The sequence below is a fragment of the Amphimedon queenslandica genome, unplaced genomic scaffold (genome assembly GCF_000090795.2).
Source record: "Amphimedon queenslandica unplaced genomic scaffold, v1.1 AMPQUscaffold_13290, whole genome shotgun sequence".
Lineage (NCBI taxonomy): Eukaryota > Metazoa > Porifera > Demospongiae > Haplosclerida > Niphatidae > Amphimedon > Amphimedon queenslandica.
In genome coordinates, this window is record NW_003546474.1 from 99497 (window position 1) to 118834 (window position 19338).

Sequence of the window (19338 nt, forward strand, 5' to 3'; positions counted from 1 at the left end):
AGCCTTTACACTGCTGCCCAGTGTTTAAATGGAAATAAAACTAGCTGACACTGCATTAAGTGCATTTACGTACACAGCAAAGGAAGTCATTCATGCACCGACACACAACAGGATGCTTTGCTGCTGTATTCATACAGTATACAGAACATCCTGAATAATTTTATCATTGATGTACTGAGTCTTTCAATAATGCATATGCATTTATGTGTTGCTGGGTACTTATAAAAATACATACAAGGATATCATGGTTTGTGTTAAAAAGGAAATTTTAGCAAATTGTAAAAATTCCTCAAAAAACAAGCACTCAATACATAGCACACCAGACAATGAGAAATCATAATAGAGAAAGGAGAAGCATAATATATACATGTATAGCTTTAATAACAAAATAATGAGCACCATGTCTATTGTTTGTCACGTATGCACAAGTACATCAGTAGGTGTTGTATTTACAGTAGATGATCTAGTAGGAAGAAGTGGTTTCTTCTTATCATCTGTAGCTCTCCTTTGTCTTTGTTGTTTAAGATTATTAATGCATAGTACCACATCAGATATTATAAGAAATTTTATTTGAAGTCCCAATATTGATCCACATGTAATGATCTCAATAGAACTAACTAGAGTAGTAAACTTATGAATAACAGCAATAATACCAATGGCTATCAAACCCATGCTGAGTAGACAAGCAGGAATATAACAGACTATCAGCAATAGGCAACAACTGTAACAGCGCTTGTTGTTCCTCTCTTCAGTGGCTTTCATCCTCTTCTTTTTCAACTCAATTGATATCCATATAATGACGGATGAAAATATCCATGAAAATGCCAGAGTTCCAGTAGCTTGACCCATTGCTCTCCCAATATTCAAGTTCACTGTAAAACAGAGCACATTCTCCTCTAGTATCAGTGCTTCTTCTGGTGTGGCTTGTACCAGTGACCAGTTGCTGTAAAAGAAGCAATCAAATGGATCAAAAGGATCATACTTGTAAGAAATATCGGTGAAGGAGGAAAAGAATATATATGTAGCATAGAAAACTACTAGTAGTACTATTAGAAAAAGAATAATAAACTCCCATTTTGAGAGGTGATAGCCAAAGACATCAATCCAAGTTTCACCTGCTTCTTCTTTCTTCTTGACATAAGGGAAGACTTTCCTCACCACTTTATCCAGTCCTAGTTTGATTCCTCCAACAACCACTGCTATACATGAGACTAGAGCCAGAGCTACTGGTATTGCAATACTAATGATCTGGTACTCAATATAGGACAAGGTGTACATTGCAGCCTTCAACAGTTTATCAAAATACTAACAGAACTCTATCACTTTGAAGCAACACAAGATAGTGGCATATGTTAATAGTTATACTAATAAATATATAGTGTAAACATTATGTTACTTCATACAGGAAGTGGTTGACTTTATTTGTACTTTCAGTCACAGACTGGCTGACCTTGCAGCCATAAACTTACTATGCAGTCAGTACTGTAACAACAGCATATGGAGGGGAAATTTTTGAATTTTGACAAGTAAAAACAACTATTGCAGCTGTTGTACAAATCACGCTCTTGTTTTACAGTTGGACATTTTTATGATTATTATAATAAAGTAATTCTTTTTATTATCATTATTAACATACAGTGATGGAACAACCACATAACTTAACAATAATAATAATAATAATAATAATAATAATAATAACAATAACAATAATAATTTAATTATTATTTATCAATAATAGGTGCATGGTTTGATTAGAAGTTGTTACAACATTCCAAATCCTTTACCATTTCTAATGGCAGTCAATAATCTCTCCTTTAACTTCTCCTTTGAACTGTACTCACAGAGTAACAATGCATTGAAACAAGTATGAGCAGTGGGTAACCTATAGACATTAGCATAACATTGTACTGTACAGCAATACAGTGAATACACATTATACATAAATCATACATGTACAGTACATACAGTGCATGTATATGTACAAGTATTCACTCAGTCAGTGTCAATGCTATGTACATTGTACATGCAATTTTTCTTTACTTTAAATAGGTTATTTTTTATTTATAAAAATGGTGTCATTTAGCTACATGTACATGTATATCCATGTACATGTACATGTACAATTTTCCTATATTTTCAAAAGGTGATCTTATTTTTTTGTTTATAAAAATGGTGTCAATTAGAAACTACATGTACATGTACATGTACATTATTATTATTATTATTATTATTATTATTATTATTATTATTATTATCATTACTATTATACCTGTCAGAGTCAGGTCCATTCTTAACGATGACCAGTTTAAGGTTGGATAGTCCGCCCACTGGCACTCGATCAGATCCGGTCACAAAAGCTAGCAGCTGCTTCTTCTCGTCTTCGTTAAACTCGTAAAACACTTCCCAGAAATTACTAGAAAAAGAACAAAAACCAAGACACATGTACATGGAAATTTTGGCTATTTAAAAGTCACGGTATTTCCCCACCAGCTGTACATGTATCTCTTACATGATGACGGAGTGCGACTTTGAGAACCCGTCATAACGAGTGTTCTCCTCCAGCGAATTGAAATCCCATTCCTAATGACAAATAAAAACCAAACAATTACATATAAAACATGTAAACAATGTTCACGCCATTGTTACATGTACTTCTATTTAATGCCCATGCTATTCTATTTAATGCCCATATTTATTCTATTTAATGCCCATGCTATTCTATTTAATGCTCACCTTGCTCCCACACACTAACATCTCCACCTCCTCAGCAGTGAAGAGATCTGCTAAGTGTTTGTCCTTCATTACGAGATCAAACCCTTTCTTAAAGGCATCAAACTGTTTAGCAATCGACTTATTTAACAACCAATCAGTATAGAGATCAACATATTCCTGAAATAAAAAATAAATTTAAAAGTGTACACGTAACGTTTACATTCATGTACTTGTCTGTTCTCTAGTGTGACTGGTATTTTGTCTCCATTTTCTTTGAGGTCAGTGGACTGTACCATTACAAACATGTCGGAATAAGTAATGGAGAATGTGGCCATGTATGTGTCCTGAAATTCATCATCAGTTCCTTCAAAATCCAACATCGACTGAAGAGACTTGGCTATAACCTACAGCAAAAGACAAAATGTAACATTTAACATTTAACATGTACAGAAAAGATGCATACATGTACACTGTACATGTACATGCAACATTAAACTATAAAAGTACGTGTACATGTATCTGACCATCTGAATACAATGTCACAACTTTAGCTACACAGAACATAAAAATTTTAAAATTAAAGTTACAATTATTATTATTGTCAAAAGTGTACACAAGATCTTAATGATAGATAGTACCAATCATCATTACATTACTATTAACTACAGTACAACTACATGTACAGTGTCAGTGATACATACACTGTACTAACTGGATGAGATGAGTAAAGGTCTTTAAAGACGGGAGTACATCCGATCAGTTTATGATAGACTATCATAGGGAACCTCACGTCCAGTATAACATTGTTGTATATGGCCAGCCCCAGGAGAATACCAATCAGTCTGTATTGCTCCTCTGATTCTAGGGACACCGAGTTAAACCAGTAAAACTGGTTATCTTCATCAAATCGAAACATGCCTAATATGGTAAAAATAAATAAGTACATTAACTGTAAAAGTTTGTAAAAAAAACCAAATTTGCTACACAACTCAAGTACATGTACATGTATATGCATCTGAAAATGTAATAAAAATGAAGAATTTTCACTTTTTTATTTTTGGCAAAATTTGGCCACAGTTGCTGTACTGTATACATGCAGAGACTTTTAGAAGTGAAATGGGACAATCATTTGTTGCTAGATCTACAGCATTTGGTTTTAAGTAAAATATCAGTTTTACGTTACATTCAAACTACATGTGCATGTATAATGGCCTTTGGCTCACTAGCCATACCATAGTCCATTCCCCAGTCTAGTATAGTTATTTGTACATTGTATTTGGAACATTTTGAACTGTTTCCCATTTAGTAATACTTTTTAGTTATTTCCAAGACCATTCCCAGCCTACAATCATAGCCTATTGTTTAAAATGACTAATGTCATGGAGACAGGTTAGGATGCTAATGAACTGTATTCTCATTCTCATTATATCAAACCAAACGTAAGACGTACATGTACATGTACTGTACATTGTAAGGATAAAATGGCTCTGAAATCACCCCAAATTTTTATTACATTTTCTGATACATATTGATGTCCTTATGCTGTGTAACAAGTTTGAGCTGAATCCGACTTCAATTTTTCAAGTTACGACCATTTTAAGAAAATACCAAAATTCTGAAAAATACCCAAGGCTATAGCCCATGGTTTTTTTTAAATGGCTCCGAAATCACACCAAATTTTTATTACATTTTCTGATACATATTGATGTCCTTATGCTGTGTAACAAGTTTGAGCTGAATCCGACTTCAATTTTTCAAGTTACGACCATTTTAAGAAAATACCAAAATTCTGAAAAATACCCAAGGCTATAGCCCATGGTTTTTTTTAAATGGCTCCGAAATCACACCAAATTTTTATTACATTTTCTGATACATATTGATGTCCTTATGATGTGTAGCAAGTTTGAGGTGAATCCCAAGGCTATAGCCTTGAGTATTTTTCAGAATTTTATAGTCCTAGTTATAGACACTGGATATATAATTATTTGCTTCAAGTGTCACTTTGTATTAAAGTAATTGATTGTCTATAGGAAGTGAATACTCTACACTGAGTTATACTCATTTCACTGGAAATTTAGATAGCGTAGTAACTTGGAAAACACTTCAACTGCTGAAATTCTAAGTATAGAAGTCATACATGTAGGCCTATTTTTGCTCAGAATAATTGATGTCATGCAGCTAGCCTCTGATTGGTCAGTTTTGTTTAATTGCTAATGAATATTGATGAGGTACCTAATAGTATATAAGGAGGTGACCAGCAGCAGTCAATCACTTCTCACTAAAACAAGAAATCATCTCACAAGAAGAAGGAATACTCTCTATCAAGGAAAGGAATCATGAAGACTCTACTCTCACTCTTCTGTCTGGTTACTTACCTCACCTGTGCTCTCAGGTATGTTACTACACTATCAAATCAATGTTACTTTTCTCTTGTACATGCAGTGCTAATGGCTGGCCAGTCTCTCTTGACATGGCTTGTAATAAAGCTCTTTCTGCAGTTGCTTGCTCTTTTGAGTTTACCAACAATGCAAATGAGGATCTTTATCTACTCAAACGTAACACTCCTCTTGAAGGACTCAGATCTCAATTTGTCTCTGTCTCTCTTGACGGTCGTCCACTAAAATATAATGGTATTTATGTGCGCCGTGCTCCTCCTACAAAAAAAAATTTCATTCTCTTGAAGGCAGGTGAGAGTATTTCTGCAACAGTCCAAATCACTGATGCCTTTAGCATTCATACTGATGGTCTCTACACTGTACAATACAGTAGACCTTTACAGTATCTGTCAGTGAATGAGATGAGTGCAATGTCTACTGGTAAGCTCAGGGAATCGATTGTACGTGAATCCGCTCAACTTTACTTGGAAGACACTTCTGCTCTTATGAAACCAAAGATAGAAGAAGTAAAAATCGACTACACTGTCCACTTCCAATCCTGTAGCAGTGCTAGTTTCTCTGGTGGTGATAGACAGAACGGCGAAACACTCACTGCTCATAAGAAGCTCTGCTCTGGATCTGATAAAGCTAAAGGTAAAGTTGGCAAAAATTTTACTATATCTACTACATGGTTCGGTGAATATGATGCTGGAAGGACGGCTGATGCTCAAGAAGTATATTCAAAAATAAAGACTGGACTAACTAACACTGCTGTAAAATACTACAACGATGGCCCTGAGTGTGAAGATGGTGATTATGCCTATATATATCCAAATATTAAAGATACCGTCTATCTTTGTGACGAGTACTACAATTCTCAAACATCTTGCAGCACAACTGGTGAAAGCAAGGAGGGCACACTGGTTCATGAATGGTCTCATCTTTTTGGCGATACTGATGATTATGAATATGGTCGCTCTGACTGCAAGGATTTAGCTGAAAACAATCCTTCTAGGGCAGTAGAGAATGCTGATAATTACTGTTATCACTATTGTGATGCTCAGTAATGGAGCTCATCAGCTAAAAGCCAAGAACTTTAGGACTCATGCAACACTATAGGACATGCACAGTTTATTTTTGCTTACCTGTAATATTACATTTTTGATTAATTAGTTATCTTGGCTATTGATCATTAATATTAAAAATATCCAAGAAGAAAAGATCATACTGTACTACAGTACATGCAAGTCACTGACCATTAGTGGGTACAAGATGCTTACTGGTAAAAGAAGTACAAGTACAAGTACACTGTATTTCATCAGTAATTACTCTTGCCACGAATAGGTGTACATGTACAGTACATGTATACTGTATACTGTAAGCATCAGAAAAAAATATAAAAGCGGAGAATTCTCTCCTTTTCATTTTTGGCAAAAGTTGGCTAAAATTCCTGTACTATAGTTCAGGGACTTTTGCCCATTTTTGAGTAGCTTTAAACATTCATAAAAATCTGAATTTGATCAGAATCACTTCAAAGTTTCTACGCAACATAAGTACATGTACAATGTACAGTATATGTATCAGAAAATGTAAAAAAAGAAAACATAAATGTACATGTACATGTATATGCATAATACTTACATGTACATGTACATTATACACATTAGTTTCTAGTTCTAGTATAATATCAGTTCAAAAAATCAGTTATCTTCATCAAATCAAAACATGCCTAATATGGTAAAAATGAATAAGTACATTAACGTTAAAAGTTCGTAAAAAATCAAAATTTGATCGAAATCAGTTCAAACTTTTTACACAACTCAAGTACATGTATAAAAAATACATGTATTTTACATGTAAAAATTATTATACATTATTATTTATACATGTACCGTATTTCCTCGTGGAAACGCCTACTCCCTATAAACGCCCATGCCTGTATAAACGCCTAGAGACAGCACATAACTTTGACAATAAACGCCCATGCTTGTTTAGACGCCCATTCTTGATTAAAAGCCTATACCACACCCACCTACCCCATCCACGTGGTACATGTACCTTACGTAGTTTAGTAGTTTACATTCTACAATGGCAGCTGCAGCTGAGAAGGCTAAAGAAACTCAGAAGTTTTGATGTCAGTTTTAACGTTGTGTCTATTGAAACATGGTGGTAAGGATTATTTTTGGGTTATAAACGCCCACCTCGTATAAACGCCTACTTCATTTAAACGCCTAGCAAACAGGTCTCTATAAGAAATAAACGCCTAGGCGTTTCCACGAGGAAATACGGTATATGCATCTGAAAATGTAGTAAAAATGGAGAATTTTCACTTTTTTATTTTTGGCAAAATTTGGCCAAAGTTGCTGTATAGTCAGTTTCATTTGAGTTGTCACAGGAAGTAAATCAATGTTTGCATCACAAAACGTCATTCCTAGCCACACCCAAAATGGTGGCAAAGTGCAAGCAAACTCTTTCATTGAGCGTTTCTTCACCTCTAAGACCTTTTATTGTCTATTCTATCCTTGCTTTGGATACTACTACCTTTCATTATCACTAGCTAGACTTTTTTCTGTTATAAAGCTGACAAAGACCTCCAATATGGAAGATAACAACCTAGGTTGAGGGTGATGAAGAAAAACGGCGATCAAGAAGGCTGTGGACAGGTATAGCAGATGTTTCCCAGTAGTATAGACTGCTAGTTGAATGCCTCCTTCTTTAGAGGACCTTATCTGTCTGCCTTTATTTTATAAAATAAAAAACATTAATTTTGTTAAAATAATAATGAGATGCAAATGATATTCATGAGTGTGATGTAGCGTAAACGTAATGATTCATCATGGTGGCCCCTTTTGAACTAGAGTGGAAGAACCCATTCAGAACCTTCCAGAGTACCTAGAGACTCAAAAATTGGTACAGATTTTCGGAAGAACCTGTTATGCAACTATACCAAGTTTCAGGTTGCTAGCATTAGTAATAAAAAAGTTATAAGGGGTGGTACTTGGGCAACTCAACTGAAACCGGCTATACTGTATACAGGGACTTTTAGAAGTGAAATGGGACAATCACCTGTTGCTAGATCTACAGCATTTGGTTTTAAGTAAAATATCAGTTTTACGTTACATTCAAACTACATGTACATGTATAATGGCCTTTGGCTCACTAGCCAGACCATAGTCCATTCCCCAGTCTAGTATAGTTACATGTACTGTACATTGTATTTGGAACATTTTGAACTGTTTCCCATTTAGTAATACTTTTTAGTTATTTCCAAGACCATTCCCCAGCCTACAATCATAGCCTATTGTTTAAAATGACTAATGTCATGAAAACAGGTTAGGATGCTAATGAACTGTATTCTCATTTTCATTATATCAAACCAAACGTAAGAAGTACATGTACATGTACATTGTAATCGTAGCAAAGGCTATAGCCCATGGTTTTTTGTGAAAAAATGGCTCCTGAATCACCCCACATTCTTATTACATTTTTTGAAGCATATTGATGTCCTTATGCTGTGTAGAAAGTTTGAGGTGATTCCAGCTTGAATTTTTGAGTTGTGGCCATTTTTAAAAAACACAAAAATTCTGAAAAATACCCAAGGCTGTAGTCCCTGGTCTGGTTATAGGCAATGAATACATATTTATTTGCTTCAAGTGTCACTTTGTATTAAAGTAACTGATTGTCTATAGGAAGTGAATACTCTACATGTAGTTAAATTTATTTCACTGGAAAGTTAGACAGAGTAGTAACTTGGTAGTCACTTTAACTGTTGAAATTCTAAGTATGGCAGTCATACATGTAGGCCTATTCTTGCTCAAAATAATTGATGTCATGCAGTTAGGCTCTGATTGGTCAGTTTTAGCTTAATTGCTAGTGAATATTGATGAGGTACCTAATAGTATATAAGGAGGTGACCAGCAACAGTCAAACACTTCTCACTAAAACAAGAAATCATCTCACAAGAAGAAGGAATACTGTCTATCAAGGAAAGGAATCATGAAGACTCTACTCTCACTCTTCTGTCTGGTTACTTACCTGACCTGTGCTCTCAGGTATGTTACTACACTATCAAATCAATGTTACTTTTCTCTTGTACATGCAGTGCTAATGGCTGGCCAGTCTCTCTTGACATGGCTTGTAATAAAGCTCTTTCTGCAGTTGCTTGCTCTTTTGAGTTTACCAACAATGCAAATGAGGATCTTTATCTACTCAAACGTAACACTCCTCTTGAAGGACTCAGATCTCAATTTGTCTCTGTCTCTCTTGACGGTCGTCCACTGAAATATGAAGGTATTATCATGCGTCGTGCTCCTCCTACAAAGGATGAGTTTGTTCTCTTGAAGGCAGGTGAGAGTATTTCTACAACAGTCCAAATCACTGATGCCTTTAGCATTGATACTGATGGTCTCTACACTGTACAATACAGTAGACCTTTACAGTATCTGTCAGGTAATGAGATTAATCTATTGTCTATTGGTAAGCTCAGGGAATCGTTTGTACATGAATCCACTCAACTGTACTTGGAAGACACTTCTGCTCTTATGAAACCAAAGATAGAAGAAGTAAAAATTGATTACACTGTCTACATTGAATCCTGTAGCGATGCTAGTTTCTCTAATGGTGATAATAACAACAGTCAAACACTGGAGGCTCATAAAAAGCTCTGCTCTGGATCTGATACAGCTCGTGGTCAAGTTGGCGAAAATATTAATATATCTACTACATGGTTTGGTGCATATGATGCTACAAGGACAGCTGCGGCTCAAAAAGTATATTCAGATATAAAGACTGGACTGACTAACACTGCTGTAACATACTATAATGATGGTCCAGATTGTGGAGCTAATACCTATGCCTATATATGGACAAATATTAAAGATACCGTCTATCTCTGCAGCGAGTACTACAATTCTCAAACATCTTGCAGCACAACTGGTGAAAGCAAGGAGGGCACACTGATCCATGAATGGTCTCATCTTTTTGGTGATACTGATGATCATGCTTATGGCCGCTCTGACTGCAAGGAATTGGCTGAAGACAATCCTGCTAATGCAGTGGAGAATGCTGATAATTACTGTTATCACTATTGTGATGCTCAGTAACGGAGCTCATCAGCTAAAAGCCAAGAACTTTAGGACTCATGCAACACTATAGGACATGCACAGTTTATTGTTGCTGCTTTAGGCCTCTTTTTGCTTAACTGTAATATTACATTTTTGATTAATTAGTTATCTTGGCTTAATGATTATTAATATTATAAATATCAAATTAATGAAAAATATCCAAGAAAGAAAGATCATACTGTACTACAGTACATGCAAGTTACTGACCATTAGTGGGTACAAGATGATTATTGGTAAAAGAAGTACAAGTACAAGTACACTGTATTTCATCAGTGATTACCCTTGCCATGTATACAGTAGGTACATGTACACGTACATAAGTATCAGAAAAAATATAAAAGCAGAGAATTCTCTCCTTTTCATTTTTGGCAAAAGTTGGCCAAAATTCCTGTACTATAGTTCAGGGACTTTTGTCCATTTTTGAATAACTTTAAACATTCATAAAAAATCTGAATTAGATCAGAATCACTTCAAAGTTTCTACGCAACATAAGTACATGTACAATGTACAGTATATGTATCAGAAAATGTAAAAAAAGAAAACATAAATGTACATGTACATGTATAATATTATGCATAATACTTACATGTACATGTACATATAATATTATACACATTATTATCTAGTTCTACTCACCATTCATTGGATCAAACAGTTTCTCTATTAATAATTGGAAGAACTCTTTCTGGAGTCCTCCCTCATCAATGCCCTCTTCTCCTTTGAACTCTATCCTCAGCTGCTTCTGAATATCGGACGGATTCAACTCAGTAATAGCTTCAAGCTAAAGGGACGGAGGGAGTGAGGGAGGGAGAGAGTGGGAGGGAGGGAGAGAGAGAGAGGGATGGAGAAAGAGGGACGGACGGACGGAGGGAGAGAGAGAGAGAAAGAAAGAAAGAAAGAAAGACAAAATAAAAGCTGTGAAATATAAAAGTGAAACGTACTAAATGTTATCAATAATAAATCCCATGAAAAGTGATACTGATTCACATGTGTACATGTACAATGTCCTAAACTAATCTCTATCAAAATTACCCAGCCCCCTCGTTAATGCCACACCTATTAAACCACACCTACCTGTGCCAGGGTATCATTGACAATATCATGTCTGTCAATCCTCAGTACAAGGAAGGGTAGATCAGGTATTCCAGTGAGGACAGTGTGGAACAGTGTCCTCTGTCTCTCACTAAACATACGATAATTATGATCCAGGTGGATTGTTTCAACTTTATTACTAGTTGAGAGGACAAACGGGTGATCAAGAAAGCAAAAAACATGGCTGCCATCCTCAAAGTACTTATGCTTAAACCGCCTGTAGTCAATACCCATATCTACTTCATTGTTGATCAGTTCTAGGACAAACTCATCAAGTGGTATTGAACTCTTTAAAACCTCGGACGGATGGACACTGAACTTTGATAATAACATCTGGAATATGTTTAATCGACGGACGGCCATTTGTTCTGGTAGTGGCATTGCTATTGCCGACACTAATTTGTGGCTGTGTGGGCGGAGTCCTCCCTCTCTCTTGGCGATGACGAGACTTGACACATAAAATAACATGAGGGTGTGGGTTGCCGAGGCAATGGCGGAATTTCCTTGTATGGTAACACTAACATCTTCATTCAGTAAATTAATTAATATCAATTGTTTTAACGAGGCTATGAATCCTATTAACTCATCAGCAGTGTAGCTCGAGTACCATTCGACTAGGATTGCTTTTTGCGTTACGGAGAGTCCCAATATGACTTTAAGGAACTGAGGGTAGGCACGATCCACAAACTCGGGACTGTGCAGTAGAGGGTTTTCAAATAACGTTATAATATGGCCAAGTTGAGATGAGAACTTAACTTCGTCAGCGCCCGAAAGCGAAGAACAATAATTACTCATGGCGTTGCAAAGGGTATTGGTGATGGCAGGTATTTCTAACTCGTAAAGAAGTTTATAAGCTTCGCGAACAGCGGTCACGTCGACAAGGATCCCTGTTCTTTGTCTGACACGAGAGAGAGAGGAGGGTGGGCATTCGGGTATTATGAAACTGTTGTTGAGTATCTGAGGGCTTGAGAAGACGTTCCAGAGCGTTGAGGTGAGTTCTTTGTAATGTAACGAATCAGTTTTACTTATTAGTGACTTGATACTGGATAATGTAAGACCAATGTTACCTGTGGAGGAATGAAGAGGTGATTAAAAATAGGAATAAATAAAATGGTATAATAAATTAGCTATAATGTACATGTAAATGTAGCTGTCACTTTAATTAAATTAACTTTATTAGTGTGTGTACTATACTGTTTTTATTAAATTTAGGCAAAGGATCTTTAAAATGCTTTCAATTAAAGTGATGCATTAATTAATATCACAGTTACTATAGTACCCAATACATTAAAGATAAATTATAATTATTAATTAATTAATAATTATTAATTAGTTAATAATTATTAATTACTTTCTAATGGGAACTGTATTACAGCAGTTTCCTCATTAGTCTCCATTGTTGATTCTGATTGGTCGACTTCAGACGAGGCTAACACCTTTGATTTGGGCGTGGCCTTTCCCGACTCCACCTCCATGGGCTCGTCACTACCACCAGAAACAGGCTCCTCCCCTTTCCGTCCATCCTTCCCTCTAGGACTGACCAATCCGTTTGTCGGTTTTGATAAAAGTGATAAACATGGCGTCGCTTTTTGTTGTGCTAGTCTCACTGCGTTTGCTGCTGCCTCGTTAGGAGGGGAGGAGTATCCACGCCCACTGGCACACTCAAGGTTCTTGCAGGATTTCTGGCCACACCCTCTGGTCAACTGAATGAAGAATATTTTTATTCTTTCTTGTAATAATTCCCTAAATATTATAGTTATTATTGATATTTTTTGTTTTTTTCTTACTTTGATGATTCTCTTTTTAAGCTGTTTTCCGCTTCGCCTGTTGCCATCTTTTCCCTCTCCTTCTCTCTCCCTCTTTCTCTCCTGAGGAGTCTCTGAAGATTATTTGCTGTGTTGTTTTATTATGGCGTCTGCTCTCACTTGACCACACCTACTACACTCAAGCCCCACCTACTTTTAATAAGCCAGGGCCACACCCCAAACGAGCCCCGCCCTATTTTTTGCAAAATGTAAACAAATGCAATGGCATCAAAACCTCCTCCTCAAAATTCTCTGTTCTCTTCCCCGTTAACTATAGGTAAATGTTTATTGGCCTTGCATCACTATTACAAGGTTTTTTAGATCAACTGGATGACGTGATTCGTTTGTTGGTGAAATGCGGGTTCTCCAATCAGAAAAAATGGAGGCAGCTAGGAGTAAAATTAGGACTAGAGAGGAAGACACTGGCCGATATTGCAGCAAACTACTCAGAAGTGAAAGATTGTTTTAATGAATGCATTGCCACATGGCTACGCAAAGGAGGAGCTACCTTTGACTCACTGTCTGAGGTTATCCGCAAAGATTTATTTGAAACTGAAGTAGCAGACAAATTAGATCAAGAGAGTTAGTTAATATGTATAGTATAGTGTGGATTCTATTCATATGATTATAGGAAAGCCACTTAGTAATGTTCGACCTAAATCAACAGAAAGTACTCGAGTATCACGTGTTGTAAAAAAAATTGAGCATCATCCAACTTCTGGACCAGATAGTCAAAAATTGAAAAATAAGCAGGAACCTGGTACTGGTAAGATAAACAGACTTAAAGGACACTTTGAAAGTAGAAAATCAAAAGAAGTGACAGTTGAAAGTAAAGGTATAGCAATGTAATATAAATTATTTTGTTAATAGATGCAGCATCAGCAAAACCTTTGGAATATATGGCACTGAAAGAGACATCAGCTGATCTTGTTGATCTATTAGCAGGGAATCCTGCACTTATTACTCAACTAAAAAATCTCCTCTCTGCTTCATATACTATCTCTCCAGAAGTGCATCATGATGTCAATACTCAGTCTAGTCCACTAACTCCAGTACAGAGAGCTGGTAAACTCATGGATCTGTTACTGGATATTATAGAGAAGCATTCTGATCCCTCAAGTGTTATCTCTTCTCTCATTACTTCACTACAAAAAGTTGAACTTATTTCCATAGCTGATAGATTAGAAAATCTTGGTAAGATTGAATTACATGTAATTAATTAATTAATTACTTTAAATAAACAAAACTACACCAACAAAACTCCTTGCATTGCTAGTCATTGAATATTTTGCTCCTTTAATCATGGCTACAACAAATAATAACCATTATTTTGTTTAATATTTAGGAATGCAGAATCCAGTACCTGGAGTTCGTAAAATGTCAAAAGTAGAGGAAATATCAAAGCGTTTTGAAGAGAGTGAGTTAATATGCATAGTATAGTGGGGATTCTATTTGTATGATTACAGGAAAGCCACTTAATAAAGTTCGACCTAAATCAGCAGAAAGTACTCGAGTACCACGTGATGTAAAAAAACTTGTGCGTCCTACTTCTGGCTTAGATAGTCACAAATCTAAAAATAGGCAGGAACCTGGTGGAGGTAAGATAAAAGCACTTAAAGGATGCTTTGAAAGTGAGCCATTGAAAGAAGTGACAGTTGAAAGTAAAGGTATAACAATGTAATATAAAGATTTCAAATTATTATGTTAATAGATACAGCATCAGCAAAGCCTTTGGAATATATGATGCTGAAAGAGACGTCAGCTGACCTTGTTGAGCTATTAGCAGGGAATCCTCCAGTTATTACTCAACTAACAAATCTTCTCTTTGCTTCATATACTATCTCTCAAGAAGTGCAACATGATGTCAATACTCAGTCTAGTCCTGCAGTAGAGAGAGCTGGCAAACTCATGGATTCGTTACTGGATATTATAGAGAAACATTCTGATCCCTCAAGTGTTATCTCTTCTCTCATTACTTCTCTACGAAAAGTCAAACTTATTTCGATAGCTGATAGATTAGAAAAGGAGCTAAATCTTAGTAAGATTTAATTACTGATTAATTAATTAATTACTTAAGTAAACAAAACTATACCAACAAAACTCCTTGCATTACTAGTCATTGAATATTTCACTGCTGTTACCATGGTTACAGTAAACAATAAACATTATTTGTTTATTTAGGAAGGCGGAATCCAGTAACTCGTGTTCGTAGAATGTCAGAACGCTTTGAAAAAGGAAAATTAGAAGAAGTTAAAAATGAAGAAGAAGGTCTGTGAATTAAAAATAAAGGATTTTTTTATTTTTGATGATAGGTACATGTACATTAGCAAAGTCACCAGAATGCATTTCAATGGCGTCAGCTGATCTTGTTGCTCTGATTGCAGGGAATGCTCCAGTTATTTCACCATTAATTGATGATCTCTTTTCTCTGCATATTATTCCTAAATCAGTATTTTTTGATGTAGCTGATACTTCATGTAGTCCAGCAGAAAGAGCCGAGAAACTTGTGATCCCATTACTCGAAATTATAGAGAAACATCCTGATCCATCAACTGCTATCTCTTCTCTCATCACTTCTCTACAGAAAGTTGATCTAAATTTCATTGCTGATAAATTAAGAAAGGAATCAATCGACAGTAAGTTTTATTGTTATTTTTATTGTTTTTATCACTGTTATTATAGAGAAGGAGTTGCCCACCATTCAGGGTAAGACAGCAGTGATAGAGCTGAGCACAAAAGATGAAGTTGTTCAGGGGCTTGAAGATCTCAATTTTCTACTCTCAGACATCATTGAGAAGCTCAAAAATCAATTTCAAAATTTTATTGCCAGCAATAAACTGAAGTTGCAAGATGTTGCATCACACATTGAAAAGAGTCTTGAAGCAAATCTCAAAAAAGGATCCCTAGATGATACTTTTACCAGTATCATGCCCTACTGTGACCCACTCAACTGTGCTCTAATTAGAAGTTTGGTTCAAAATCTAATTCCAGAAGGTGATGAGCTGCAAAATGATTTATGTCAATACATAAATGGCATTGAAAAATTATCAAGATCCTCTCAAATGAAACATTTGCAATCAGCAGTATCACCGGCATTACCTTTGCTCTGTCGTACCAATGAGCAAATTGTTATCAGATTCCATAAAAGATGGGAAATGATGACAGTAAGCTCTTTCAATGACACTCTTCAACATTACTTTAAAGAGTGTCATGCAGATTGCTATAAGACTTTCAATTCATTGACAGCACTATCTATTATGTTGTCACTAGTAAAGTCGCAGGCTGAGAATTTTATTAAGGTGGTGGAAGACAGAAGAGAATCATTGGAAAGCGTTGGCATATTAGAAGTTACCATTGGACAGAGGAAGCTGGTTTGTGTCAAAAGAGAAGAAAATAATAATTTTAATGTTTCACTCTGTCAATCAGTTAAAGCTGGTGATAGCTTTGAAGTATCAATGCTACTGCAGTTAGGAGCTGATCCTAACAGTAAAAATAAGGGAGAAAAGAGTGCAGTAGAGATAGCTATTGAAGGAGAGGCTGTTCACGTAATCAAGGCTCTATTAGATGGTGGAGCCAGTTTCTTAACGGCTTTGATCAGTGCTGTTAGGAAAAATAAAGAAAGAGTTGTAAAGATGCTAGTAGATGCTGGTATTGATGTTAATCTTCAAGGTAGTGGTAAGGAAACAGCTCTAATAGTAGCAGCTCAACGTAATCAAGAACAAATAGTGAGCTTTTTACTGCAGCAGAAAGCAATCCTTGTTGACAAAGCAGATGATCTCGGATATACAGCTCTTCATTATGCTTGCAGGGAAGGAAGTGAAGATATTGTTAAATATTTACTGAAGAAAAATGCCAACATTCATCTACACACAAAAAATAATAGTATACCTCTAACCTTAGCAACTCAGCATAACCATGAACATATTGTGGAGCTCCTTCTACCTGAAAGTACTAAAGATGAAATAGTTGAAGCTATTGAAGTTGCCAGGACACTTAGGCTACACTGGTTGTTAGTAACACAGAAAGAAGATTGTAAACATGTCTGTTCTCCTACTAGAAGTAATGACTTATAATTGATGAATTTAGGTAGTATCTGCATTAGGGGTACATCAGTTGCCTTTTGAAGGGGCAGGGCATGAGACTAGTATAATGTTACAATTATAATAGCCCATAGCATCCATTGAAACTTAATTATAACTTGTAACTATTATAACTATACAGAATTCCTCAATGCAGCACATCATCAATAACTGTAGTATATATAGCTAATACAAGTACTTCAAACTTCTTATCTCTTTTCATAGGTGCCACAATAGCTCACAAAGGAAAGGATGTAGAAATTATTGGTCTATCTGATTCTGAGACGTGTCAGACTGCAGTTGATGAATTGAAAGACACTCAGAATATTGTTATTAAAGAGTCATCCTGTGAAAGTGTGTCTTTTGTTGCGTCACATTTTCTTGAAAACCAGAAAGCAAAATGTCTTAGGATAGATGGCTCTGCAACTCCATTAACAAGAGACTCTGTCGATTCTTTCTCAGAACAACTCAAAACCAATAAATCATTATGGCGGCTCACAGTAACTAATGACTCCATTACTGATGATGGACTTGAGGTCCTTGAAGAATCAATAGAAAGTAGTCGACACCTTACTTTTTTGTCTCTTTATGGGAATCCAAGCATTAGATCTGCTGAATCTCTTGCAAAGCTAATCGAGACCAACACATCTCTTACTTACCTTTCTGTCTGGGGTACTAACATTAGTCCAGATGGTGTACTGAGGTTGCTGGAAGCCCTCACGAAGAATAAGCACTTAATTACTCTTGTTTTGGATAATAAAAATGCAGAAACCTGCCAATCTTCCCCATTATATGAAGATGTTGAACATCGACTTATTTTTAAAAACTCAAATAGATTTGCCACTAAAATAGCTCTTTGATACTATATATATACTTTAATATACTTGCTGCCAATAGTTTTCTGAAGTTATTTTATTGGGGCAAGCTTGAGCAAGCTCCACATAAACAACACTGAAGGACTAGACCCATAAATGCTATCATAGTGTGTATGGCAACTTTAAAAATTCGTTAATAATCTAATTTCATTAAGAATCTGCTCAAACTTTCTACACAACATAAGTACATGTATATGTATCAGGAAAAAAATTAAAATAGAGAATTCACCCTTTTTAATTCTTGGCAAAATTTGGCCTGTGTTGTAAAAAGCTAATTTCAATCGGAATCAGCTCAAAGTATAACGATCTACTTAGATATGTCTATGGGCTATATGCATGCAAACACCCGGCCCCTCATATCATTTTGATAACAACCCACGTGTTTAATTAAAAATATTTAGTAGAAGTAGATCTACAGGAAGGAAAACAATAACTTACTTCCCTTCCTCCCTCCCTCCCTCTCTATCCCTTTCTTTGTTTGGTGTGTATTGGTTCTCTCCTTGACCTATAGCTCCAGCCAGTCCTTTCTCTTGGATATTATGATACTTTTTGATATTATAACGTGGCCGGTCCGGGCCCTCTTCTCTCTCTTGTCATCTCTCCTCAGGCTAATCCTCACCATCTGTCTCTTCCCGTTTAGACTAGCAGCAAGTATAGCTAGGTAAACCAATGGCGGATTGGAGAGAGAGAGAAAGAAAGAGAGATTGTGCTAGTACAGCAACATTATTTGTACTATTTCTATTTCCCCCTCTCTCTCCTCTCAGGTCTTTGTGGATTAAAGTTTGTTATGTGTTCCAGTATGCCGAGAACAAGCTATCAATCCTCAAAACATGGAAGCCATTTTGTTACCTGTTCCCTCTCACACCAGTCAACGATAGCTCTGGACCAACCAATCAGAATGGAGACGAGCCTCTGAAAGGAAACTTAAGGAGCAAGGAATATAAATCACGATCACCATCTCCTGATGAAATGTATGAGGATAATGTGTATGTGTATAGTTAGAGTACATGTACAGTACAAGTATTGTTGGTTTTAGGTAGTACAATAATTAATGTATGTACATGTACATGTATGGTAATAGTGAAATGTCAGTTTTTTGTTTACAATCTTCAAGCTCAAATTGCCAAGATAAAACCCGGCCAAACCACATATTAGTTATATTATAATAAATAATTTTGCTATCATTATCATCATCATCATCATCATTATTAATTATTATTATTATTATTATTATTGTAGTGATGAGGGCCAGACTATTTCATCATTAATACAAGACC

The 19338-nt window shown here is 35.9% G+C and overlaps 4 protein-coding genes across 4 annotated transcripts; 2 read left to right on the plus strand and 2 right to left on the minus strand.

Moving 5' to 3' along the window:
- Positions 1-216: 216 nt before the first annotated feature.
- Positions 217-1341, minus strand: LOC109583651 (uncharacterized). The gene is made up of 2 exons (XM_019999083.1): positions 1116-1341; positions 217-1046 (listed from the first exon to the last, which is right to left on the minus strand). The coding sequence occupies exons 1-2, from the start codon at positions 1276-1278 to the stop codon at positions 415-417; spliced, it is 795 nt and encodes a 264-aa protein (XP_019854642.1). The 5' UTR covers positions 1279-1341; the 3' UTR covers positions 217-414.
- A 292-nt stretch (positions 1342-1633) lies between these two features.
- LOC100640079 (ubiquitin-protein ligase E3A-like) lies at positions 1634-13253 on the minus strand. Its single transcript, XM_003388104.3, has 10 exons — positions 13090-13253; positions 12654-13045; positions 11285-12369; positions 10847-10991; positions 3425-3630; positions 2943-3116; positions 2734-2889; positions 2510-2580; positions 2270-2413; positions 1634-1882 (listed from the first exon to the last, which is right to left on the minus strand). Exons 1-10 carry the CDS (start codon positions 13134-13136, stop codon positions 1762-1764), a joined length of 2541 nt encoding a protein of 846 aa, XP_003388152.1. The 5' UTR covers positions 13137-13253; the 3' UTR covers positions 1634-1761.
- LOC109583650 (extracellular protease-like) lies at positions 4961-6271 on the plus strand. The gene is made up of 2 exons (XM_019999082.1): positions 4961-5104; positions 5155-6271. Exons 1-2 carry the CDS (start codon positions 5049-5051, stop codon positions 6152-6154), a joined length of 1056 nt encoding a protein of 351 aa, XP_019854641.1. The 5' UTR covers positions 4961-5048; the 3' UTR covers positions 6155-6271.
- A 3078-nt stretch (positions 13254-16331) lies between the features above and the next one.
- LOC105313507 (tankyrase-1-like) lies at positions 16332-18137 on the plus strand. Its single transcript, XM_019999081.1, has 2 exons — positions 16332-17166; positions 17412-18137. The coding sequence occupies exons 1-2, from the start codon at positions 16365-16367 to the stop codon at positions 18044-18046; spliced, it is 1437 nt and encodes a 478-aa protein (XP_019854640.1). The 5' UTR covers positions 16332-16364; the 3' UTR covers positions 18047-18137.
- Positions 18138-19338: the final 1201 nt, after the last annotated feature.

Excerpts from the sequence above, each read along its gene's own strand:
- LOC109583651 (XM_019999083.1), bottom strand. The coding sequence starts at position 1,278 with ATGTACACCTTGTCCTATATTGAGTACCAGATCATTAGTATTGCAATA. Across the intron at positions 1,047-1,115 it reads CAAGAAGAAAGAAGAAGCAG|TACTACTAGTAGTTTTCTAT; the intron begins GTGAAACTTGGA and ends TTTTTCTAATAG.
- LOC109583650 (XM_019999082.1), top strand. The coding sequence starts at position 5,049 with ATGAAGACTCTACTCTCACTCTTCTGTCTGGTTACTTACCTCACCTGT. Across the intron at positions 5,105-5,154 it reads TACCTCACCTGTGCTCTCAG|TGCTAATGGCTGGCCAGTCT; the intron begins GTATGTTACTAC and ends TTGTACATGCAG.
- LOC100640079 (XM_003388104.3), bottom strand. The coding sequence starts at position 13,136 with ATGGCAACAGGCGAAGCGGAAAACAGCTTAAAAAGAGAATCATCAAA. Across the intron at positions 3,631-10,846 it reads ACTGTTTGATCCAATGAATG|GCATGTTTCGATTTGATGAA; the intron begins GTGAGTAGAACT and ends TTACCATATTAG. Across the intron at positions 2,890-2,942 it reads TCACACTAGAGAACAGACAA|GAATATGTTGATCTCTATAC; the intron begins GTACATGAATGT and ends TTTTTATTTCAG.
- LOC105313507 (XM_019999081.1), top strand. The coding sequence starts at position 16,365 with ATGTTGTCACTAGTAAAGTCGCAGGCTGAGAATTTTATTAAGGTGGTG. Across the intron at positions 17,167-17,411 it reads TGTCTGTTCTCCTACTAGAA|GTGCCACAATAGCTCACAAA; the intron begins GTAATGACTTAT and ends CTCTTTTCATAG.